Source organism: Ranitomeya variabilis, chromosome 3 (assembly GCF_051348905.1).
Source record: "Ranitomeya variabilis isolate aRanVar5 chromosome 3, aRanVar5.hap1, whole genome shotgun sequence".
In the NCBI taxonomy this organism is placed as follows: domain Eukaryota; kingdom Metazoa; phylum Chordata; class Amphibia; order Anura; family Dendrobatidae; genus Ranitomeya; species Ranitomeya variabilis.
Genome location: NC_135234.1, coordinates 33,693,786 through 33,715,025, shown reverse-complemented (window position 1 = coordinate 33,715,025; position 21,240 = coordinate 33,693,786). Strand labels below are relative to the sequence as shown.

Below are 21,240 nucleotides of genomic sequence, written 5' to 3'. Positions count from 1 at the left end.
CAGACTTAATTAGGGGACCTACTAAGTCCATTGCAATTCATTCAAATGGGACTGATATAACAGGTAACAGGACTAGTGGACTTCAGGTTGGAAGAGGGAGAGATTACTTGGCAGGTGGGGCAGGACCTACAGTAATTTAGGATCTCCCTGCAGCATCCGGGCCAATAGAACCTCTGCATTATCCTCTACCGAGTTTTTTCTACACCCAGATGTCCCCCCAAAACATGCGAATGGGCCATGTCTATAGCTCTTTGCCTACTGGGACCTAGAACCAACATCTGCTCCATGATTACCCCTCCCCTCAATTTATTCACCCGATACAACAACTCCTCATTGAGTGCAGAGTGTGGGAACCTGGCATCTGATCCCGACTCTTGAGCAACCCCGTTACAGATGGTAACATTATCAAATACCCCCTTTAAGGTTAGGTCCCTAATTTGAGCAGTCCCAAAGTTCATTGGACTCCAATATAGATACTCCAAGGCTTGCCAAGATTTCAGTTTTTAACTTGGCATATTCTTTGGCATCCTGCCTTTTGGGGTTCACCTGTCAAATATGGCGCCAGCACCTCCGCTCACTGCTCTGGCGGAAGTCTCCCCCTATCAGCCACTCTCTCGAAAACCGTGAAAAAGGCTTCCACTTCATCCCCGGGGTCATCTTCTGCATGGCCTGTTTTACTGAGTCTTCACCTGCACTTGGGGAAGGAGTTGCCGGCTTCCCATGAACCGCCTCTGTGAGAAACTCCGTTTGCTGCTACTGTTGTCAATGCTGGTCCTGTTGCTGCTGCCAGTGTTGGAGCTGATGCTGGTGCTGCCGAATCTGTTGCATAAGCATCTGACTTGTCTCCTGCTGGGCTTTCACAAGCTGCTTAATCAGGTACTCCATACTGACTTTGCTTCCTGGCTCACTGCCAACTTCAGCCAAGATATGCAGGTTATCCGATGCAGCTACACGTGTTCCTACAATGTTGCCCCCATTCCAAACACCAACTGTGGTAGGTCCTCACTCAGCTGTTCACAGGAGGTACACACAGGAGGTACACACAGGACGTACACACAGGAGGTACACACAGGAGGTACACACAGGAGGTACACACAGGATGTACACACAGGAACATTTCTTCTTCTGGTTTATTTAAATCACGGCATAAACCCTTCTCTGGAGCTCTTTTGCCTCCAACCCACAAGCAGTGGAAAAACTCTGTGGCAGGACATTTAAAGGGAACCTGTCACCCCCAAAATGGAAGATGAGCTAAGCCCACCGGCATCAGAAGCTTATCTACAGCATTCTGTAATGCTGTAGATAAGCCCCCGATGTATCCTGAAAGATGAGAAAAAGACGTAAGATTATACTCACCCAGGGGCGGTCCGATCTAATGGGCGTCGCGGTCCGGGGCCTCCCATCTTCTTACGATGATGTCCTCTTCTTGTCTTCACGCTGCGGCTCCGGCGCAGGCGTACTTTATCTGTCCTGTTGAGGGCAGAGCAAAGTACTGCAGTGCGCAGGCGCCGGGAAAGGTCAGAGAGGCCCAGCGCCTGCGCACTGCAGTACTTTACTCTGCCCTCAACAGGACAGATAAAGTACGCCTGCGCCGGAGCCGCAGCGTGAAGACAAGAAGAGGACATCATCGTAAGAAGATGGGAGGCCCCTGACCGCGACGCCTATCCGACCAGACCGCAGCGGGACCGCCCCTGGGTGAGTATAATATAACCTGTTTTTCTCATCTTTCAGGCTGCATTACAGAATGCTGTAGGTAAGCCCCTGATGCCGGTGGGCTTAGCTCACCTTCGATTTTGGGTCACATTGCCAGTGACTTGTCACAGCCCGTACTCCTTCCCCTTGAGCAGAATACTAGTCAGACAACACAGGGTGAGGGTGATACACTGCGGTAATACTTTATTGGATCACTAACAGTCAACAACATATATTACAGTCCCAGCAAGTACATAAGATGGTGCAAGTACATAAGATGGTGCAAACGACAGTCGCACCCTTCCACTGGCTCACCAGGAATTAGAACCTGTACGACTTTGGGGCATCCAGGGACAACTACCCCAACCAGTAGCACCCCGCTTTTATCGACACCCAGAGAGAGGAGGCAGCGACAAGCTTAGGAAGTTGACCGAGTTCAGTGAGGTATGTGGCCAGGTGACCTGAGTGTTCCAGTCTGGGTTCTCCAAACATCTTTCTGGGTTCACTGATGGGCAGTGGAGCAGATCTGTAATCCACCAGTTGGTGCCATGGTTACTATCCTGCAGAGTCTCACTGGTCCCTTTTATACCCACAGCTGTCATTGAAGACATTATCCCACAGAACTGGGTAAAGGTAGGGGGGAGGAAATACCTCTTTGTTCTATTACCTGCATATTTGCCCTCTAGTAAATTGCAGAGACTGATTAAATATGTAATCAGCAGACATTCAACAAATTAACAAACATCGATTGTACAATTAACCTGCCTACTTGTCCTCCAAGGTCTGTACACTAGTAAACCACAGGGGGTGATAATCAGCAGGCATTCCACAGATTAACATACAACATGAGCCAACGCACAGGCTCATATTAACAATGGCTCAAGTCCATTGACCTAATGAACAATATATCTGGAATAATTAAGAGTAAACTCCGTCTTGTCACACATGGACATAAAAATGACGCCTTTTAAGTCTACGATTAAGAGTCAGCCAGACTCGAAACGTGTCAGATATTTTGCCCATGCTATAATTTTAATGACGCGGCAAATAATTTTTTGCTTTTAATTCACTTTGAATTGAAAATCCTTTTTTTTCAGGATTGTGGAGCAGTGAATCTCTACAGTATGAGCCTATTGTGAGTAAAAATTGCAAAATTTCAGAATTTTATCATTAGATAATGCCAAGGATAGTAGAAAAAAATGATTTCATAGACATATTTACCATAAAAGGGTGATTGAAAATAAAGAGCTATTTTAAAAGATTTCTTTTAAAAGGGGCAATTCCATCTTATAAAGTAATGGTCAATCGTTAGCATATGCCACCATGTAGTGATCTGTGTGTGTCTGGCATATAGAGTCTGCACGGATTTTGAGAATTCAGGGTCTGCAGAATTGACTCAGTGCTGCAAACTTTTACAGTTTTTACCTATACATGAGCTCCGGACATCCAGCTGTGCCGGGAGCTGCAGCTGACCATTTCTTCTTGAACGGGCTCTTCTGCAGTTCCATGTACGGCAGGGTGGCCAGAAGCTCAAGAGCAGAGAAAAAAATGAGGTTACACAGCTACACTAGAGCTTTGTGCCCTTCATTTTCAGGATTAGTGGGAGTGTAAAGGTTGGAATTCTAATGATCATAGAGAAGGCAAATCCTAGCCTGATGGAAAATCCCCTTTAAGCCACATTTCTTAGCTGTATATGAGCTACAAAACTTAATTTTACCAGTAAAGAGCTACACAATTTGTTTAAACCATCTGTTATTTTATTAAATGAACAAATATATCACCAATTTACAAAATACTATTAGCATATGTTATGTGCCCTTGAACCTTTCTATGGCCAATTCAGCTTTCTCATAATTGAACAACCAGTCGTTTCTTTACTTCTTTTCTTTGGACCATTTCCATGAACACTTTAGCTTCATACATTGGTACAGGTTCATCCAGATATGGCCTGAAAAAAAAAACAAAAAAACAAAAAAAACAAAACACCCTTAACATTTAAGTTAAATAAGAGTGGAGCAATATGTGTACATATATGCAAATCATAGGGCTCCATAGTAAAATAATCTTTTTTCACTCCCCTACCACTACATCTTCATTAATATAAAAATCAATATCAATATGTTTTTATGTTAATATCTACCATGCGCTCAAAATTCCCAAAATTCAGTATGAAATGATTTCATAATATATCTGGCTATATCTTTTGTGGTGGAGGTGAAGTGTAGGTAATGATCATTATAAACGTCTAATTGGACATGAAGACGTTCTCATAATCTGGGGTCAAACTGGAACCCATTGCGGTTCTCAAGGACTGCAAATAAAATTAATTTTCAAAATGCAGTTTGCTATGTTAACTGCTGTTTAAGAATTTGCTTTACTTATTCAGTGCCGTTTTCCTGGCTTGATAAATTCCAGAACTTTGGGATGCTACCTGCACATGGTGTTGAATTCTTAAGAGGATAAATCTATATGCAGTGAATGCCACTAAGAGGAGCTTTACCAATGTGTGAAGCACTTTTGTGCTGGGCCCCCAATTCCAAAACCAAGAGCCCTATATAGTAATATAGCTAACGGCTCCACGCCCAAACACCTAGATCCGACGGCACGCACCCATGAAGTCCCTGCCCTAATACGTTGACCTTATATGTCACTTTAAATCTGCTAGCACAGGCGGTTGGCGTTTTTATACAATGGTTTTTATTCAGTAACAGCGTTGCCATCTGCCGAGGTGCCCACTATAGTTATGGTGTGCTACTCTGAAGTTTTTTTGGTTGTCACACCCTGATGAGCTTTTAGCTAGACCACACAATTCCAGCAGGGCTACTAATCGCAAATATCACCATTTATACCAAGCCCAACTCTTCTATAGAAGTCATTAGAAATTTACCAAAAATGGACTGTATACCAAATTTACTTACCTGAATATTCCACCCCCCAATTTGTCCATAACATCTTTTAGGATATGTGAGGATACAGTTAAGGATGCGCTTGATTTTGTACAGAATTAACATAAAGTGGTGGAGGCCTTAAAGAAGACGTGCCACTTGCCAAAAATATGCATTTTATTTTTTTTCCTGGTGTGAATGCGGTTATTCTCCCGAATCCAGTATTTTTCTTTTGCTCCTGCTCCTTTCCATTCCTCTTCCCTGTATATAAATCTAGTCTTGCTTGCCAAGTAGGCGTGTTCTTAAGGACCACACCTAGTTGGTTTACAAGATTAGATTTATATGAAAGGGAAGACCATATCTCAGGAATGGAGAGGCGCAAGAACAAAAGAAAAATATCGCCGGATTCAGGAGAACAAAGGCATTTACACAATGCAAAAAAAAGTACATGTGCTTCCCACATATTCTGGAACTCACTTCCCCAATTAATTTGATTATCTCCCAGCATTCAGACCTTCTAAGACAACCTTACAAGAAAAGCTTCCACCCTGCGCTACCGCTCACACCACTACAAGACTGTATGAGCAGCTTCCACCTTCAACTACAAGGAAATGTTCTAAACTCTCTGCAGCAGGATCCTCTCCCCTTTACTCTCAGGTTTATCATACCTGTTTATGAATAAAAAAAAAATCTATCACGAAAGCAGTGATCATTGTACATCAAAGGATATGAAGATATTTTCCTTGCTGAGAACTTGACAGATTCCAGGTTTCCTCATTGAGGTATGAGAGTGACGCACCTTTAAGGAAGAGAATATTGCTGTCCGGTGGATCAAGCTGCAATCAAATGGAAAAGAGGAACCAAAACATTAATGACAGGTCTGATGAAGCTTGTAGTTCCAGGACCTTTATTGTAAAATGTACCGAGTCAGACCCCTAATATAATACTGTTTTGTTTTTTTGTCTCATGTGGCTGGGTGGCCATTGTGATGCAGGGGTCACAGATTGGATCATCTTCACATTACGAATGGCTGCGTTTCACTGATGAGATTTTGAAAAACAAAACCTGGAATTTTCCATCTATCTGTTTCTATATTAAAGGATTATTCCTAAAATCACAATGTGGTTTTGGTTTTCCGAAGATGGTGAATTATGTGTACCAATCTACTATTACATCTGCACTGATCTTCAGTTATCACCATCCCCCCACCCAGTGATGAGCCCATCTCAGGGCTCTCTTTACCTTCCATTACTGTTGGATCTATCCTCCAGCAGTTTTAATGCTGTCTGTTGTATATGATCAGATGCTCCCAATGATTCTGTGTAATGAAACATCCGACAGCTGGATTGCAGCACAGCTCAGCTACGCTGAAGATCCAACTGATATCTGCTGCATTTGCAGCTATTGACCCCATCTAATAAAACATCCCTGAGACACTCTCACGGCAACCTCATAGTCCTGATAAGCAGGTTGTAGCACAGCTATGCTAGGTTGAAGATCCCACTGATACCAGCTAACTTTTGCACCTAATGACACTATCTAATTCATGAAAAAAGATGTACCTAATGACCCTATCAAATAAAACATCCCCGAGACACTCTCACGGCAGCCTCATAGTCCTTACAGCCAGGTTGTAGCACAGCTCAGCTACGCTATGCTGAAGAACTGGCCAATATCAACTAACGTTTGCACCTAATGACCCTGCCCAATTCATAAAAAAGATGTACCTAATGGCCCTGTCTAATAAAACATCCCCGAGACACTCTCACGGCATCCTCATGATCCTGACAGCCATGTTGCAGCACAGCTCAGCTATGCTAGGCTGAAGATCCCACTGATACCAGCTAACATTTGCACCTAATGACCCTGTCTAATTCATGAAAAAATATGAACCTAATAAAACATCCCTCAGACACTTAATGGCATCCTCATGGCTCTGACATTTGAGATGTAGCACAACTCAACTATGCTTTGCTCTACATGCCACGGACATCATGATCATGCATTGAAAATTCCCATGAATCACCAATATAATGTGAATTTTGCATTGGCTCCGGGAGCTTCTAGCTATGCCTCTATATAATATATTTTTATTCATCTATCACTTACGTCTATACTCAATATATTGCTAATATTTTCCATAATGTAAACTTCACTTGTCTGTGCAACTACAGAAAAATCCTAAAACTATGCAAAAAAATAAAAATAAATTTGCACTGAGAATTTCTTGTGATAATTTGTACCTGAAGATATTGCTCTCTCGTTACCCAGTGGCTTCCGACAGCGAGAAGAGAGATGATTTCATGTTTGTGCGGCAGAAGCGATTGTTTATTAATGGAGTCTCCGGTGTTGTACATCATCACTGGGAAAAAGAGAATTGCCTCCAATCACAAATTGCTGATACAGAGGTAATATCTGCACTCGCATGAACATTTTCTTCCAGATTCGTCCAGGGTAGCGGCTGCTCTCTCCCTCATGTACATCATGTGCATGAGCTCCATTGCCTTATACAGGCACACAGTATCTGCACCTCCCGTCGGCAGTACACAGTCATTTGCCTTATACATGCACACAGTATCTGCACCTCCTGTCGGCAGTACACAGTCATTTGCCTTATACATGCACACTGTATCTGCACCTCCTGTCGGCAGTACACAGTCATTTTCCTTATACATGCACACAGTATCTGCACCTCCTGTCGGCAGTACACAGTCATGGCTGACATGTCCAACAGTGGCCAATCTTCACAGATGCTGTGGCCAGAGCCGGCTACAGGATGATGTGGGCCTTCGAGTCCCAGTGCGCCAATCTTTATTTTTTATTTATATTTTTTATTTATATTTTTCTGTTAATAGAGTTCTATCAAATTTTTTTTTTTCATCATCACAATTTTTGAGTCCATGTGACTTTCTGATCTCTTTTTATTCCAATTTTTTTGGGGGAGGCTAGAGGACTAAACCACAGCAATTCTGACGTTTTGATTTGTTTTCTTTTGGCGTTGACTGAACGGGATAAATATTTAATTTGTTCGGACAGTTCCGCACACGGAGATATTTTGATGAGTTTTTTTTTAATTCACTGGGAGAATATATGATTAAAAAGATCCTATTCAATGACAGCAAACAGAGATACTAAAAACTATGGTGCCGAAAGAATATGGGAAACATGAAAAAAATATATATATCATGCCAGGAATAACAATAATTTACTAAGACTGAAAATAACCCTTTAAAATAAAACAACAAACATCATAAATAAAAAAAACATCAATTTTAGAGCTGATCAGAGCGGCTGCGGGAAACTTATCAGGATCTGGAAGGGATAACTGGTATCACTGACCTCCAGCGTCGACGATTATGTCAAACCCCAGTCCTCCGGTCTCCTCGATGCCTTTCTCGGTCAGATTTACGTTGCCTTTAGACACGTCTATAACACGGGCTGGAAACAAGATGACACATTTGCTTACTTTGGATGGTTCTCGTCACTCGAGTTCTTGGGTCTCATGGATAGAAAGTCGTCTTTTACAAAGCAGCCAGTTTGAAAAAGCAGAGCTGCAGTGTAAAGTATAGGGGACACAGTGATCGCATCTTATGGAGGAGGTGGATTTCAGAAAACCAATAGATGATGCAGAAAAGCTAAAATATAATTGATCCTAATTTCGCCCTAAGCTTAATTAATGCCCAAACAAGAAGCCAAACATTTCTATCTGCGACTGCCATTTTCGATTGATGCAGATTTATATAGAAGTCTGAAAACCATAATGTCTGCTGTCAGGCTCATCGGTAGGAAGGTCCTCAAAATAAACATTGCTGAACGGGTCTCCATATTACCCCAAAATATATTTCTAAAGCAAGACCTAGGAACACACGGGCAGATCTCACCTACAGGGGGTCTTATTTTATCCAGATACTGCTTGTCCTTCTCGCTGTGTGCGGTTGTGACCACACTGGCTCCTCTATGATGGGACAGCTGAATAGCCAGTGCACCAAACGGCTGGGAAAAAAAAAATTAAAAAAATTATAATATATATTATAATATCAGTAATATTTAAATGTTAAAAGTTTATAGTATAACATAAAAATAAATGCGAAATAAAAAAAGTCCAATAAAAAGAAGATATCAAAATATGAAATAATAATGCACCAAATTATTGTTCATTTATTCCCAATATTTTATTACATCAGATTATTGCAATTTATATTAAAAATGTAATAGTATATGAAAGTAATGCAAAATAATAAAATGGCACACCAAGATATTAAATAATTGATATTTTTACATTTCTACTATTACAATTTAATAAAACCTAAGAAAAACAAAATAAGTAAAATACACCGCAGTAAAAAAACAGCGATAGTCCATGAAAAGAATATAATTCTGCTTAAAAAAAAAAAAAGACGTAAAAGCCATAAAAGCCGTCCCACCACATCACGGTGACCATTTGCTTAGTGTGTTTTTATCTTAGGTTTTGACTGTTTAGTGGCCACTGTAAACCCGCACGCACACGCTACATGCACACCAACTTATATTCCCGTTCATCTCTTTAGTTTTTTTTTCTCTTACCAGTTAATGTTGTTTGTCTTATTATATTTTTGCTATTTTAATGTTGCACTATATTAATCAGTAATATTACAATAATAATGTTATTAATTTATCCTATTGCTCTTCACTATTTGGTTATTTGATTCTTTTCCATATTTATATTATACTATTACTATATAATTTTGATTAATTATAATATAGCATAATAAAAATGTCAAAGTAAAATAAAATGGAATATTAGGAAATTTGTAATCAAAATTAAATATAGCAATAAAATAAATTAACAACAACAACACTATTATAGGGGCGTGGTTCACAGGATGTCGGGGGGGGGGAGCGTGGTTCACAGGATGCCAAGAGGGGCGTGGTTCACAGGATGTCAGGGGGGCGTGGTTCACAGGATGTCAGGGGGGCGTGGTTCACAGGATGTCAGGGGGGCGTGGTTCACAGGATGCCAAGGGGGGGGGGAGCATGGTTCACAGGACGCCAAGGGGGGCGTGGTTCATAGGATGCCAAGGGTGGCGTGGTTCATAGGATGCCAAGGGGGGCGTGGTTCACAGGATGCCAAGGGGGGCGTGGTTCACAGGATGCCAAGGGGGGCGTGGTTCACAGGATGCCAAGGGGGGCGTGGTTCACAGGATGCCAAGGGGGGCGTGGTTCACAGGATGCCAAGGGGGGCGTGGTTCACAGGATGCCAAGGGGGAGTGTGGTTCAAAGGATTGTCAGGGGGGGGAGCATGGTTCACAGGACGCCAAGGGGGGCATGGTTCACAGGATGCCAAGGGGGAGTGTGGTTCAAAGGATTGTCAGGGGGGGAGCATGGTTCACAGGACGCCAAGAGGGGCGTGGTTCACAGGATACCAAGAGGGGCGTGGTTCACAGGATACCAAGAGGGGCGTGGTTCACAGGATACCAAGAGGGGCGTGGTTCACAGGACGCCAGGGACGTGGTTAACAGGACGCCAAGGGGGGAGCGTGGTTCACAGAATGTCAGGGGGAGAGCGTGGTTCACATGATGCCAAGGGGAGCGTGGTTCACACGACGCCATGAGGGGCGTGGTTCACAGGATGCCAAGAGGGGCATGGTTCTCAGGACGTCGGTCGTGGGGGTATTGGGGGCGTGGTTCACAGGATGCTGGGGGCGTGGTTCACATGACACTGGAGGCGTGGTTTACAGGACGCTGGGGGGGTGGTGCACAGGACGCTGGGGGGCATAGTTTAGGGGTGTGGTTCACAGGATGCCAAGAGGGGGGTGGTTCACAGGACTCGGAGGGGGCGTGACCCAGGACACCTGGGATGTGGTTCACAGGGCGCCTGGGGGCGTGACACAGAACGCGAAGGGGGCATGGTTCACAGGATGCCAAGGGGGGCGTGGCTCACAGAACGCGAAGGGGGCATGGTTTACAGGATGCCAAGGGGAGCATAGTTCACAGGATGCCACGATGTCTGGAATGTCTTTAGGCTACTCAGCAAGCCATGTCCCTTTGGTAAGAACCATAAACACTAGCACTAAATAAAAAGGCCCACATGGTAGATTTGAAACAAAACACAATCCATTACCACTAGGTGGGGTAGATTCCTCTGCTCTTATTCTCTGTAGTCACGTTTCCCCTTTGCCATAAATGTAGTAATAATAGAGGATAAAAGCAGAGTGATACGTACACTTGCTCCATCGGGTATCAGCACAAACTTTCCTGGTGCCAGGTGCGCCAGACTATGCAGGGCAGTATAGACACATAATCCATCCCGTACGGTTCCTGCCGCCTCCACCCAGCTCACCTTATCCGGCTTATGAACTGGTAAAGAGAATATGACACAGGAATTAGCTAAATGGTCGCTTACATAATAGTGTAAGCAAATGTAAGAAACTTACTCTGATATATTATTAGAGAAATATGCCGGTTTCTTCACTCCTAAACTTATCATCCACCGGAAAAACTACTAAAATCTGTCTGACAGACTACCAGCTCACTGAGGGATCAGATTACAGCTGCCTATTGAAGTCTATGAAGTGGGGAAGTGGGAGGAGAACAAGAGGCAGATAGATCACACTGCCATTTTCTAGTGTTTTATTTCATCCTGGATTCACAGCTACACTGCTGAATACCTATTATTGCCTTCCATGCCGCTGCTGCTTCTGAACATGTCCTATGTAGAGACATGAGAGCAGCAGTGTCATGTCTGTGTGCCGTGTATGGGAGACATCACCGCAGTTAGTCTCCACCCAGCAGCCCCGAGACAAGTGATAGAGATAGCAGAGCGGAAAACGGGTGATATATTCACACACTTGATTAGAGGGGTTCATTGGGCATGATGTATACTATTGGGCTAACATGGCGGTCAACCATCATATCCAGTAGTCCATTGTCATACACCTCTGTTCACCCGCCTTTAACTTGTTCACTGCTGACACTCAGGTGAAGAGATTTCAGTACACCGTGTTCTGCTGACGTGCACTGACTGGGATCACAATTTGGGTCAATTTCCTCGAGTGTCTCAAAATCCTCTCTTGGGCGTCTGCAAATGTTTTGATTTTTTTTTTTTGGCATTGGCCATAAATCCTGGGATACGTACATGATCCGGTGTGTACATCGGCCTCCATTATCACAAGTTGTACACTCACACACAACACTACTGCCCTGCACAGAGAACTACCCGACCGGCAGGAGTGCCGTATACGAAATAATTATCCTCACACTAACTCACATTGTAGATTGCATGCTGAAAACAAAAAAAAAGTTAGAGGGGTTATCCAGGAATGAAAAAAAAAAATACAAACATATCGGCTTTCCAAAAACAGTGCCACACCTGTCTACAGGTTGAGTCGGTATTGCATTTAAGCTCCATCAAAGTAGTTAAGTGCAAGCTGCAATACCACGCGTGACCTATAGACAGGCGTGGCGCTGTTTGTTTTGGAAGAAAGTAGCTACGTTTTTCTAGTTCTGGAAACCTCTTTAAAGTACAGCATTTTGGCTCATAAGGGTGACCGCAGAGGACATGATGCCATCCACAACTTTTAATACAATGCAGATGAAGGAATTAATGTCAGGGAACGACGGAGATGACCCTGGACAGGAAAAACGGAGAAGGACGGGGGTCCTGGAACAGGAAGCACAGGATACAGCAGCAGATGAGGGAGAACAGACAATGCTGACACAGGAAGGATGAGCAAAAACAACAAAAAAAAGTGATAAAAACCAGCGCTTGTGATCAGTGGGATCGCCTCCATAGATTTGCTTTCTAGGTGATCCAGGTCCATGAGACTATATATATATATATATATATATATATATATATATATATATATATATATATATATATATATATATATATATATATATATATATATATATATATACACACACACACACATGGGTGGTCAGTTACTTATCATACATACTTTTTTTTTCTTTTTTTTTTTTTTTTTAATGTGTAAAATGTCACTGTTCTCCTGAATCCGACATTATTTTTCATTTATTCCTCAGCCTCTCCGTTCTTGAGATATGGCCTCTTCTTCCATGTAAAAAAAATGTAGTGTTTTTAGCCAAGTGGGAGTGGTTCTCAAATCTTCTCTATGGGAGTCTCCTTGTGGACCAGGACTACTTGGCTAAAAAGACGAGAATGCGGAGCAGGATGTCAGGCAAGAATCAAGGGAATCATTACAGCGACTGCACTGAGCCGTGACTGTTCGCAGCCCAGGCACCGCCCCCATGACTGTAGGAGGGCGGCTGCAGGGAGAATATAACATTTTCTCCCTGCACCTGCATTTTTAAATATATATATCTGGTGTCTAATTGTATTTTCCTGCAGATTACACCACTATGGTTGCAGTTTAATACTGTTGTTTTTTTGATGACTGGTTCCATTTAAGAAAATTAGAATCTTTTACTTTACCTAAATGATGCTCATGCACCCAGATGACGTCACAAAGGCCGGACTCTTCAAAATCAAGAGGCAAAATCCCTGTAAGATAAAATAGTAATGACATGTCCATGCGTTTCTATAGTCACATCTGAGTTGGGCCATAACCAACCCACATCTGATCAATCCCCCTGAAGGATCTACCATAACGCCGGCATCGGCCAAGAATGAAGACAAAAATACATTAAAAAAGGGCTTGTATGGAGAGGTCAGAAAATGAGCCCGAACCCATAAAACGGAACTCGCAACAACGCCAAAAAACGGTCATTAGTTTCTGATGAAAACAATTTTACCCCGATTTATCAAGCAGTTTTCTGGCCAAAAAAATTTTTTGCACAACGTGAATCTGGGAAAAAAAAATTAAAAAAATAAATAATTTTTGGGGGCATTTTGACTCCAGTCCTGGCTATCTTTGACAACTTTTAGCGCCATCTGCTGACCACTCAAGATAGTTTCTCAGCATAAGCCTGCAGCAGTTGTATACTCCAACAGAAATGCGGCCATCAGTGGGACTTTCATAATAAAGAATATTAGCTTATTTAATTTCCATCTGAGACAGCTTTTGCTGCGGCTGGACAACTCTGAAGCCAAGTGAGTGCAGTAACACATGACTCCAGGATCAGGCCGCACAGAATGTGTTTGAAGTTAATAACCACGGAGACACATAGTTTGGCACAGGAGCTGCATACAGAAAACGGTAACAGATTTTTTTTATAAAAATGAATTGACTTCAGACCAGCGATGCAAACAAATTCACACAACGCTCATTAGGTTGCTTTTTGGCAAAATTCGGACACTCACCAACAACTTCATCGTCTGCCTTAAAGAAGGATACTTTAGGTCCCACTAGAGTAAGAAAAAAAAAAAAAAAAGATTTGCCTTTAATGTCAGGTACAGGGATCATCGATTTCAGACAACACAATTTTATTACGGTAGATGGCTTCCTAATATGCGGAGGATAGAGTGCCCCTCTATTTGGCCCCTGAGCAGTTATCTGAAATTACTTTCTGAATTCCCCACAGCTCCCCTGCAGGAGAAAAGAAGCATTACACAGTTTCAACTAAAATCATTTAATGCACCGATGTGCAGGGTCTTATAACATAAAATACAGGCTTTGTAGCTGTGTCCACTGTAGTAAAATAGTTTGGGGTGCTGAATCCTCCCTTAAACTTAGAATTCTGCAATAGGGTATTGAGGTTTCTAAATCGGATGGACAAATGGTTCAGCTGTTTCTGAAACTTCTCATAGACTAAAAGGGAGATTACCACTCACATCTACTTTATGGCTCTTTCCCCTAAAGAGTCAGCTCATTATTCCCCCCCAAAAATCAGAAGAACAGGGCTCTGCAATGCCAAGAATGAACAGAGGTTCACATGCTCTGATCATTGTCTATTGGACAGGTGGAAATAGTCAAGCGCCATTCTTGGCAGTCCCATAGACAATGAATGGAGCGGAGGCCATACATACAAGTAAGAGGAAGCAATAATACTGTAGAGCTCCTGCATGATGTGGCATTAGTGGGAAAAGACTGGCGTTTGCTGGCTGGACGAAACCAACCGGCAGAGGGAACAAGTTAATTTGCGAGATCTAGTGAGGTGCATTGGGTGAAGGCATTCCTGGATATAAAAGCCCTGCGCGCCAAACCGTGGAGGGATTTGGCGCCAAGGAGAGGAGCAGTGCGGACGTGGACCAGGGACGACACTGAAGCCAGTGTGACAGGCCTCAGCAGAGAGTGTGTGACAGCAGAGTGCTGGCCGCCGTCAGTCAAGGCCTGGACAAAATCCAAAGACGTGACTACGCCGGTCAAGACCTGAAGACCCGACCTGTGCCGGTCAAGACTGTGGGCCCAGACTGTGCCGGTCAAGATCAGAATCTTTGCCCTAAACCGGTGAAGTTCCAGAACCCAGCCGACGGCTGTCAAGAGCTGGGACCCAGCCCTCTCTTCCTCAGGCCGAGGAGACACCCGCCGTCAGTCAAGCACTGAAGATCCACAAGGGACATTGACCAGAGAAGTCCGCCTAAGGCTACAGAAGGACGACACGAGTGAGCCGGGCCGTCACTTCCAACCATAACGGTACGGTACGGTACAGGGGTTGGCCTGGGTTAGGGCAACAGGTTGGGTGGGGGGCCGGTTGATAAACAGGAAGCTCAACGTTCCTTGATAGACTTTGTCAGAAGGACTTGCGGCCTAGAGGGAAAACCCGGTGACCCCCGCTACGGCCATTATTGCAGGAAGAGCTAAAGTAGTAACTCACAGGAACGGGTGCACCACCCTTGTAGGAAGGACACACATATAATGCTAGCGAGACTTCCTTATTCTAATAGTATTCTCAAATAACCCAAGACTGAAACATTGAGGCTATGCGCACACGGTGCGGATTTCTGTGCGGATTTTTCCGCACAGTTTTTGAAAAATCCGCAGGTAAAACGCACTGCTTTAATGTACAAAACAAAGAAACCCATTTTACCCAATGCACCAATCACCCGCACTCACCTTCCAGGATCAGTCCGGCCACATCTCTCCCCACTGGCACATAGTCTGCGCTCTGATGTAATGCTGAAAGGAGCTGAATATGGGGGAAACATCCGATGACTTCACTATACAGGAACATTCACACTACACAGAGCAACACAAAGCAAATCTGCACATGTCACCTGGGGAAACTTAGGGGGTAAATGGTCAAAAAATGGCCTAGGCTTTACATCAGGTTTATATGTCATTGGGATTTATTTTTACAGTTTTTACTCTTTTTTTTTTTACATATCACTATTTCTAAAGGAAAAATAAATGTCACACTAGTCGCTAGGCCGAATATTACACTCCGACTTCATGATCTTCACATGGATATTAGCAGCAATAGACTGAACTAGACTCAATTTGTTGTATTATGTTGCAGTATCCGAACATGCTGTAGTCTGGGAAAAGGTTATTCTACAAGAGGAGGAGGAGGTGAGCTGTGACATCAGCTATTGTGAATGGTGGATCCTGTGTTATCTACTGTATATAGAGGTGTTATCAGTCTATCAGTCATTGTACAGGAGGAGGAGGTGAGCTGTGACATCACCTATTGTGAATGGTGGATCCTGTGTTATCTACTGTATATAGAGGTGTTATCAGTCTATCAGTCATTGTACAGGAGGAGGAGGTGAGCTGTGACATCACCTATTGTTATTGGTGGATCCTGTGTTATCTACTGTATATAGAGGTGTTATCAGTCATTGTACAGGAGGAGGGGAGCTGTGACATCACCTATTGTGAATGGTGGATCCTGTGTTATCTACTGTATATAGAGGTGTTATCAGTTATTGTACAGGAGGAGGAGGTGAGCTGTGATATCACCTATTGTAAATGGTAGATCCTGTGTTATGTACTGTATACGGAGGTGTTATCAGTTATTGTACAGGAGGAGGAGGAGGAGGTGAGCTGTGATATCACCTATTGTGAATGGTGGATCCTGTGTTATCTACTGTATATAGAGGTGTTATCAGTCATTGTACAGGAGGAGGTGAGCTGTGACATCACACTTGCCTGACACACTTCATCGCGTACACGCTGTGTGTCAGGCAGACTGTAGTGCAGTTGCTGACACCAGAGCAGAGCCAGAAGCAGCGGAGAACGAGGAGGAGAGGTGAGGATATATACATACATACATACATATATATATATATATATATATATATATATATAAATCCCCTGGTGGCCATAAGACTGTAGGACTGCGGGGCTAGATTATATTCCATGGCGGGGGCTACATTATATTCCATGTAGGACTGCATTATATCCTGTGGGGGGGTTACCTTATACCCTATTAGGGGGCTGCATTATACCCTATGAGGGGGGCTGGATTATACCTTATGAGGGGATTGCAAAAATATTCTGAGAGGGCCACATTATATTCTGTGGGGGGGGGGACTGCATTATACTCTATGAGAGGGTTACCTTATATTCTGTGGGGTGCTGTATTATACCCTATGAGGGGGCTAAATTATACTATATGGGGTGAATGTATTATTCTGGGGGGGGGAGGGCTGCATTATACCCTATGAGAGGGTTACATTATATTCTGTGAGGTGCTGCATTATACCCTATGAGGGGGCTACCCCAACCCCTGATACATAATTAAGACATGTACTACCTTATATAAACCCTGATATTAACGTGTTTTACCGCACAACAGGTGGTCTTGTATTTATTTCTATGTAGCTACATAGTGGGCCTCAAGAATGATTTTATCTGGTGGGCCCAAGGTGCTCCAGTCCGACGCTGACTGGACAGATACCTTAGTATTGATGGGGGTCAGGGCGCAGGCTTTCACTTGTAGCTTCACATGATAGTCACTGGGTGAAGACGCAGGATCCTGAGGAACATAAAGCCATAGTGAAGTTATAGAACTGAATAGGTAAAAAAATGAAAGAAATAATGCACTTAAAATATGTATATTCCAGAAATGAGAGAATCCTTACGCTTTCCTGAAACACAAATGTCTCCTCATCCCGGGAGGTGGTAATTCTGTAGTACAGCCCTTTCATGCCGACCTGGAGCAAGGAGAGGATTAGGGGTGAGCCAGATAGGAGAAAACTGCAACACAGACGTGGGGGTCCCTGCCGCATTGTCATAGGAAAATCACAGGACCCCCAAGACCACTTGACTGACAGCCAGCTCTGCAGTGCATCAGTCAGTCACACTGCTGCCACTCACTATGTGCTAAGTGGTGGCTGCCGGCCAAACACTTTCACCTTTAAACCCTAGATCTGCAGGTTAATAGGTTTATTCTGACGTGACAGATTCCCTTTAAAATTCTGCACCATTTTTACAGGCCGTTTTCCTGCTCATCCATCTTATATGTGGTCATAAATCAAGGTTTAAAAAAAAAAAAAATGTGCAAACTCTCCCGCCAGACTGAGCTCACTGACTGATTCTCCGTTAACTCATTCAGCAATAAACAATGCAACAAACAGGCTGTGAAAGGCAAACAGTGCAACATTTTTAATGAAAACCTAAACACATACATCTTTTTTTTTTTTTTGCCAAAAATACATGCATTTAGGTAAGAAAAAAAATGCAACCAAAAACTGGACAAGCCCTGTGAATAAAAGGACAAAACTGAAAAATGCCAGACGCAATCTTTAGCAGCTTGGAGAAAACTGTGAAATATTCCATTATTTTTTTTTTACATGGTGACAAAATCCATCTTGGCGCCATTCTTCATAGATTGAGCCACCACGGTAAAAAAAAAAAAAAAATATGGGAATTTTTTTAACATTTTTATTTTTTTAGAAGCGAGCGACTGTAATAAGACTCAGGAAATGCACGGAGCGCGGTGTAAATACCCGTCTGGATCAGATCTCAGGATTCCAGGGCCACAGAAAACGACACAGATCTAGAATGCGGAAACCAAAGCTGCTGTGTCAGCAGGACAAGGCGCAGAGGACAGGAACCCTCGTCAGCCGCTGCGGCCTCTCCGCACCCTGCCGCCTCTCAGCTGGGGGAATGGGTTTGGAAGAAAGTGGAAGAGGAGGAGCGGCGAGCAGCCAGGGTGGAGAGCAGCCATTAACCCTCCATGGACACTGCAGGCATCAAATATCGCAGCAGCCAATAGAAACTGAGCTTTTTTTATTTTTTTACTTTTTTATTTCTTCGCTTTATTGGTGTATTTGTAGCAAATTTTTCCTTTATCGCATTGGTAATAAAAAAAAAAATGATCACCAAGCGGGCGTTCTTTATATGACGTACCCTGGTAGGCATTTTTTTTTTTTTAAGTTATAAATTTACAAAAAAGTTTTTTCAGAAGAAATTTGGGCAGAAATAGACAGGATGGTGGCTACAGTATTGTAAGGGCGCGTGTTCGCTTTATGGGCGCAGGGGAGACATATGCACAATGTGATGGACCATTGTTCACACAATTGCCTTCTGTGTATCAAGAGTTTTTTGTTTTTCCTGTATGCAAAAAATAAAATCCCCATCAGATATATATGCAAAAAGGTAATTTTTTGCTCAATGAAAAAAACTATTGGGCGCTGTCTGTGTGCTATCCGGTGAGAAATCAGACAGCACCGGTCCGATTCACACCCTCGTCTGCATGAGCCCCAATATGAAGGTGAAGGCTCCTGCAGATGAGCGCGTACATCGGACCGCTGCCCTCTGATTTTTCGTCATACAGGACACTGATCCATGTTATTCAATAGTCTTCTTCAGATGAAGGATTTTTCTCTCTGTCTATGAGAATGCACAACTTTTTTGCATATATTGGATCATGAGACTCATTCATGCCCAAGGATACATCCGCATTAGTGATGAGCGAGCGTGCTGGGATAAGGTGTTATCTGAGCATGCTCAGGTACTGACCGAGTGCATTCGGCATACTCAAATACTATGTCCGAGTAGCCACATACAGGGATTGCCTAACAGACAAACCCTGCGTGTTGTGGCTGCCGAACAGTGGCAAGACATGCAGCTGCGGGGCTCAATCATATTTTTCGAGCGCGCCCAAGATTCATCATTAGCCCCAGAGCATGCTCGTTCATCACTATACGGACTGGACTCAATCCATGGAGCGCAGGTGTCAGTTGTGCTGTACAGGCGACATATGTGATTGGCTCTGATCACCATGATATAACCATTTAGATGCCACTGTCAACCCTGAAAGCTACATCTAGAAAGTATTGGTGTGGCACTTTCAACTCCCATTGTTTTCCCCCTTCTCCCCGGTGGATTCGCAGGGTGATGATAGCTTGTTATGGGAGTCCCTGTGTCTCCCATGTTACTACTCCAATGGAGTCCTGCTTGTGGGCCACTTCGGGGACCCTTAAAGGTGTTGTCCAGGCTTGGGGATCAGGTCTCAGGTCACTCTATGTGACTGCAGACTTGTGAATCTTCACAGTGTGCGCACTATCAGGATTCTCTGGGATCGGGCGGTCATCTGACAGCAGGTATGAGATGTGCGTACGTTCGGCCACATTCCGACTAGACGTGTCTGGCCTAGCTCAGTAACTTGTATTGAGCGAGGGAGCGCCCGTCTAGTCGGCACGTGACTGCATGTATTCAATGTGCAGCGGAGAATCCTTACAGTGTGCACTGTGGGCGAAGTGAGGATTTCCAAGTCTGCAGTCACTTAGATTGCCTGCAGACCTGAACCCCGCCTGGACAACCCCTTTAAGACTGCATTATTACAGTATTGCAGCGTATTCTGTAGGCAATCACGTAATTATATGACCAAGTCCAAGCCGTGGGACCCCCACCTCTGCTCGACTATCTCCGGCGGTCCCGTAACAGTGAATGGAGCTGCAGATCGACCACCGCTCTATTCACACGGGGATATTTAGACCTTGGGATCGTGGGAGTCCCAGGGGTCAGACCCCAAGCGATCGGGAAGTTATCTCCTATGAATAGGGCAATAACTTCCAAATGTGAGACCACAAATGTGGAAGTCTAAAAAATTCACATATTTGTCCAAACTAATGAAATATTAAAATATTTATGTCTTACAATGAATACCAAAAAGGCAAAAAAACTGTGTCAAAATCATTTTTGGGGGTTTCGTCACCCATAGCAACCATTTATTTTTTAGCTTGGTAGTGGATAAGGCGGGGTAGTCAGGGGTAACGGGACGAGAGGGGGCGGGGCAACATCGGCACACACAGCAGCTTCAGCTGCTACGTCACACATCACGTGACCCGCCCCTCCAGCGGCCATTTTACATTCTGGCAAGGGTCAACTACCTTATGTCTGTTCCACCAGTCCGTTCTCGTGGTAAAAATCTTCCAATCGCGATAGGATTTCCTTCGCTTTCTGCAATATCCGGGAATAAAGAGCAGGTGAAAACGTATTTTTAACACTCAGATAAAAAGTAGCCGTCACAGTCCGTTCCCCGGCACTGATATAAAACAACAAAAGCGGTGATGCCAACCATGTATTGTAAGAAATCACTCCGGAGCCTCCCACTGCTTCCTCCGTGTCGTGTGAAGGGTCAGGACGGGAAGAAAGATTTTATGCCCGGATTACAAATGGCCGCTCTACACCCGCTGTCGCAATCACGTGCTTCGGGCTCCCCGCTGATGACGTCAGTGGCTTGCCAGTTGCCGCAACGACGCGCTGAATAGAACGAAGCTTCTGATAGGCGTGAGCAGGAAGGGGGCGTGGCTTAGACAGAAGCTGATTGGTTGCTTGACGTCAGGGCGTCAGAGCGAGCGGGTTATGGTGTGC

The 21,240-nt window shown here is 43.8% G+C and overlaps 1 protein-coding gene across 4 annotated transcripts; it reads right to left on the bottom strand.

The window, feature by feature from the left end:
* Window positions 1-3,417: 3,417 nt before the first annotated feature.
* CRYZL1 (crystallin zeta like 1) lies at window positions 3,418-21,231 on the bottom strand. Of its 4 annotated transcripts, XM_077293919.1 has the most exons (14): window positions 20,945-21,231; window positions 20,757-20,826; window positions 17,502-17,573; window positions 17,318-17,395; window positions 15,532-15,604; window positions 13,839-13,883; window positions 13,011-13,079; window positions 10,779-10,912; window positions 8,459-8,570; window positions 7,917-8,015; window positions 6,821-6,939; window positions 5,308-5,413; window positions 4,611-4,656; window positions 3,418-3,640 (listed from the first exon to the last, which is right to left on the bottom strand). In XM_077293919.1, the coding sequence occupies exons 3-14, from the start codon at window positions 17,565-17,567 to the stop codon at window positions 3,541-3,543; spliced, it is 1,047 nt and encodes a 348-aa protein (XP_077150034.1). In that variant the 5' UTR covers window positions 17,568-17,573; window positions 20,757-20,826; window positions 20,945-21,231; the 3' UTR covers window positions 3,418-3,540. The 4 variants fall into 4 exon arrangements, with proteins under 4 accessions (XP_077150034.1, XP_077150033.1, XP_077150032.1 ...); XM_077293918.1 differs by having other exon boundaries at window positions 20,757-21,052; XM_077293917.1 differs by lacking the exons at window positions 20,757-20,826; window positions 20,945-21,231 and adding an exon at window positions 18,369-18,607.
* Between the last annotated feature and the right edge of the window lie 9 nt (window positions 21,232-21,240).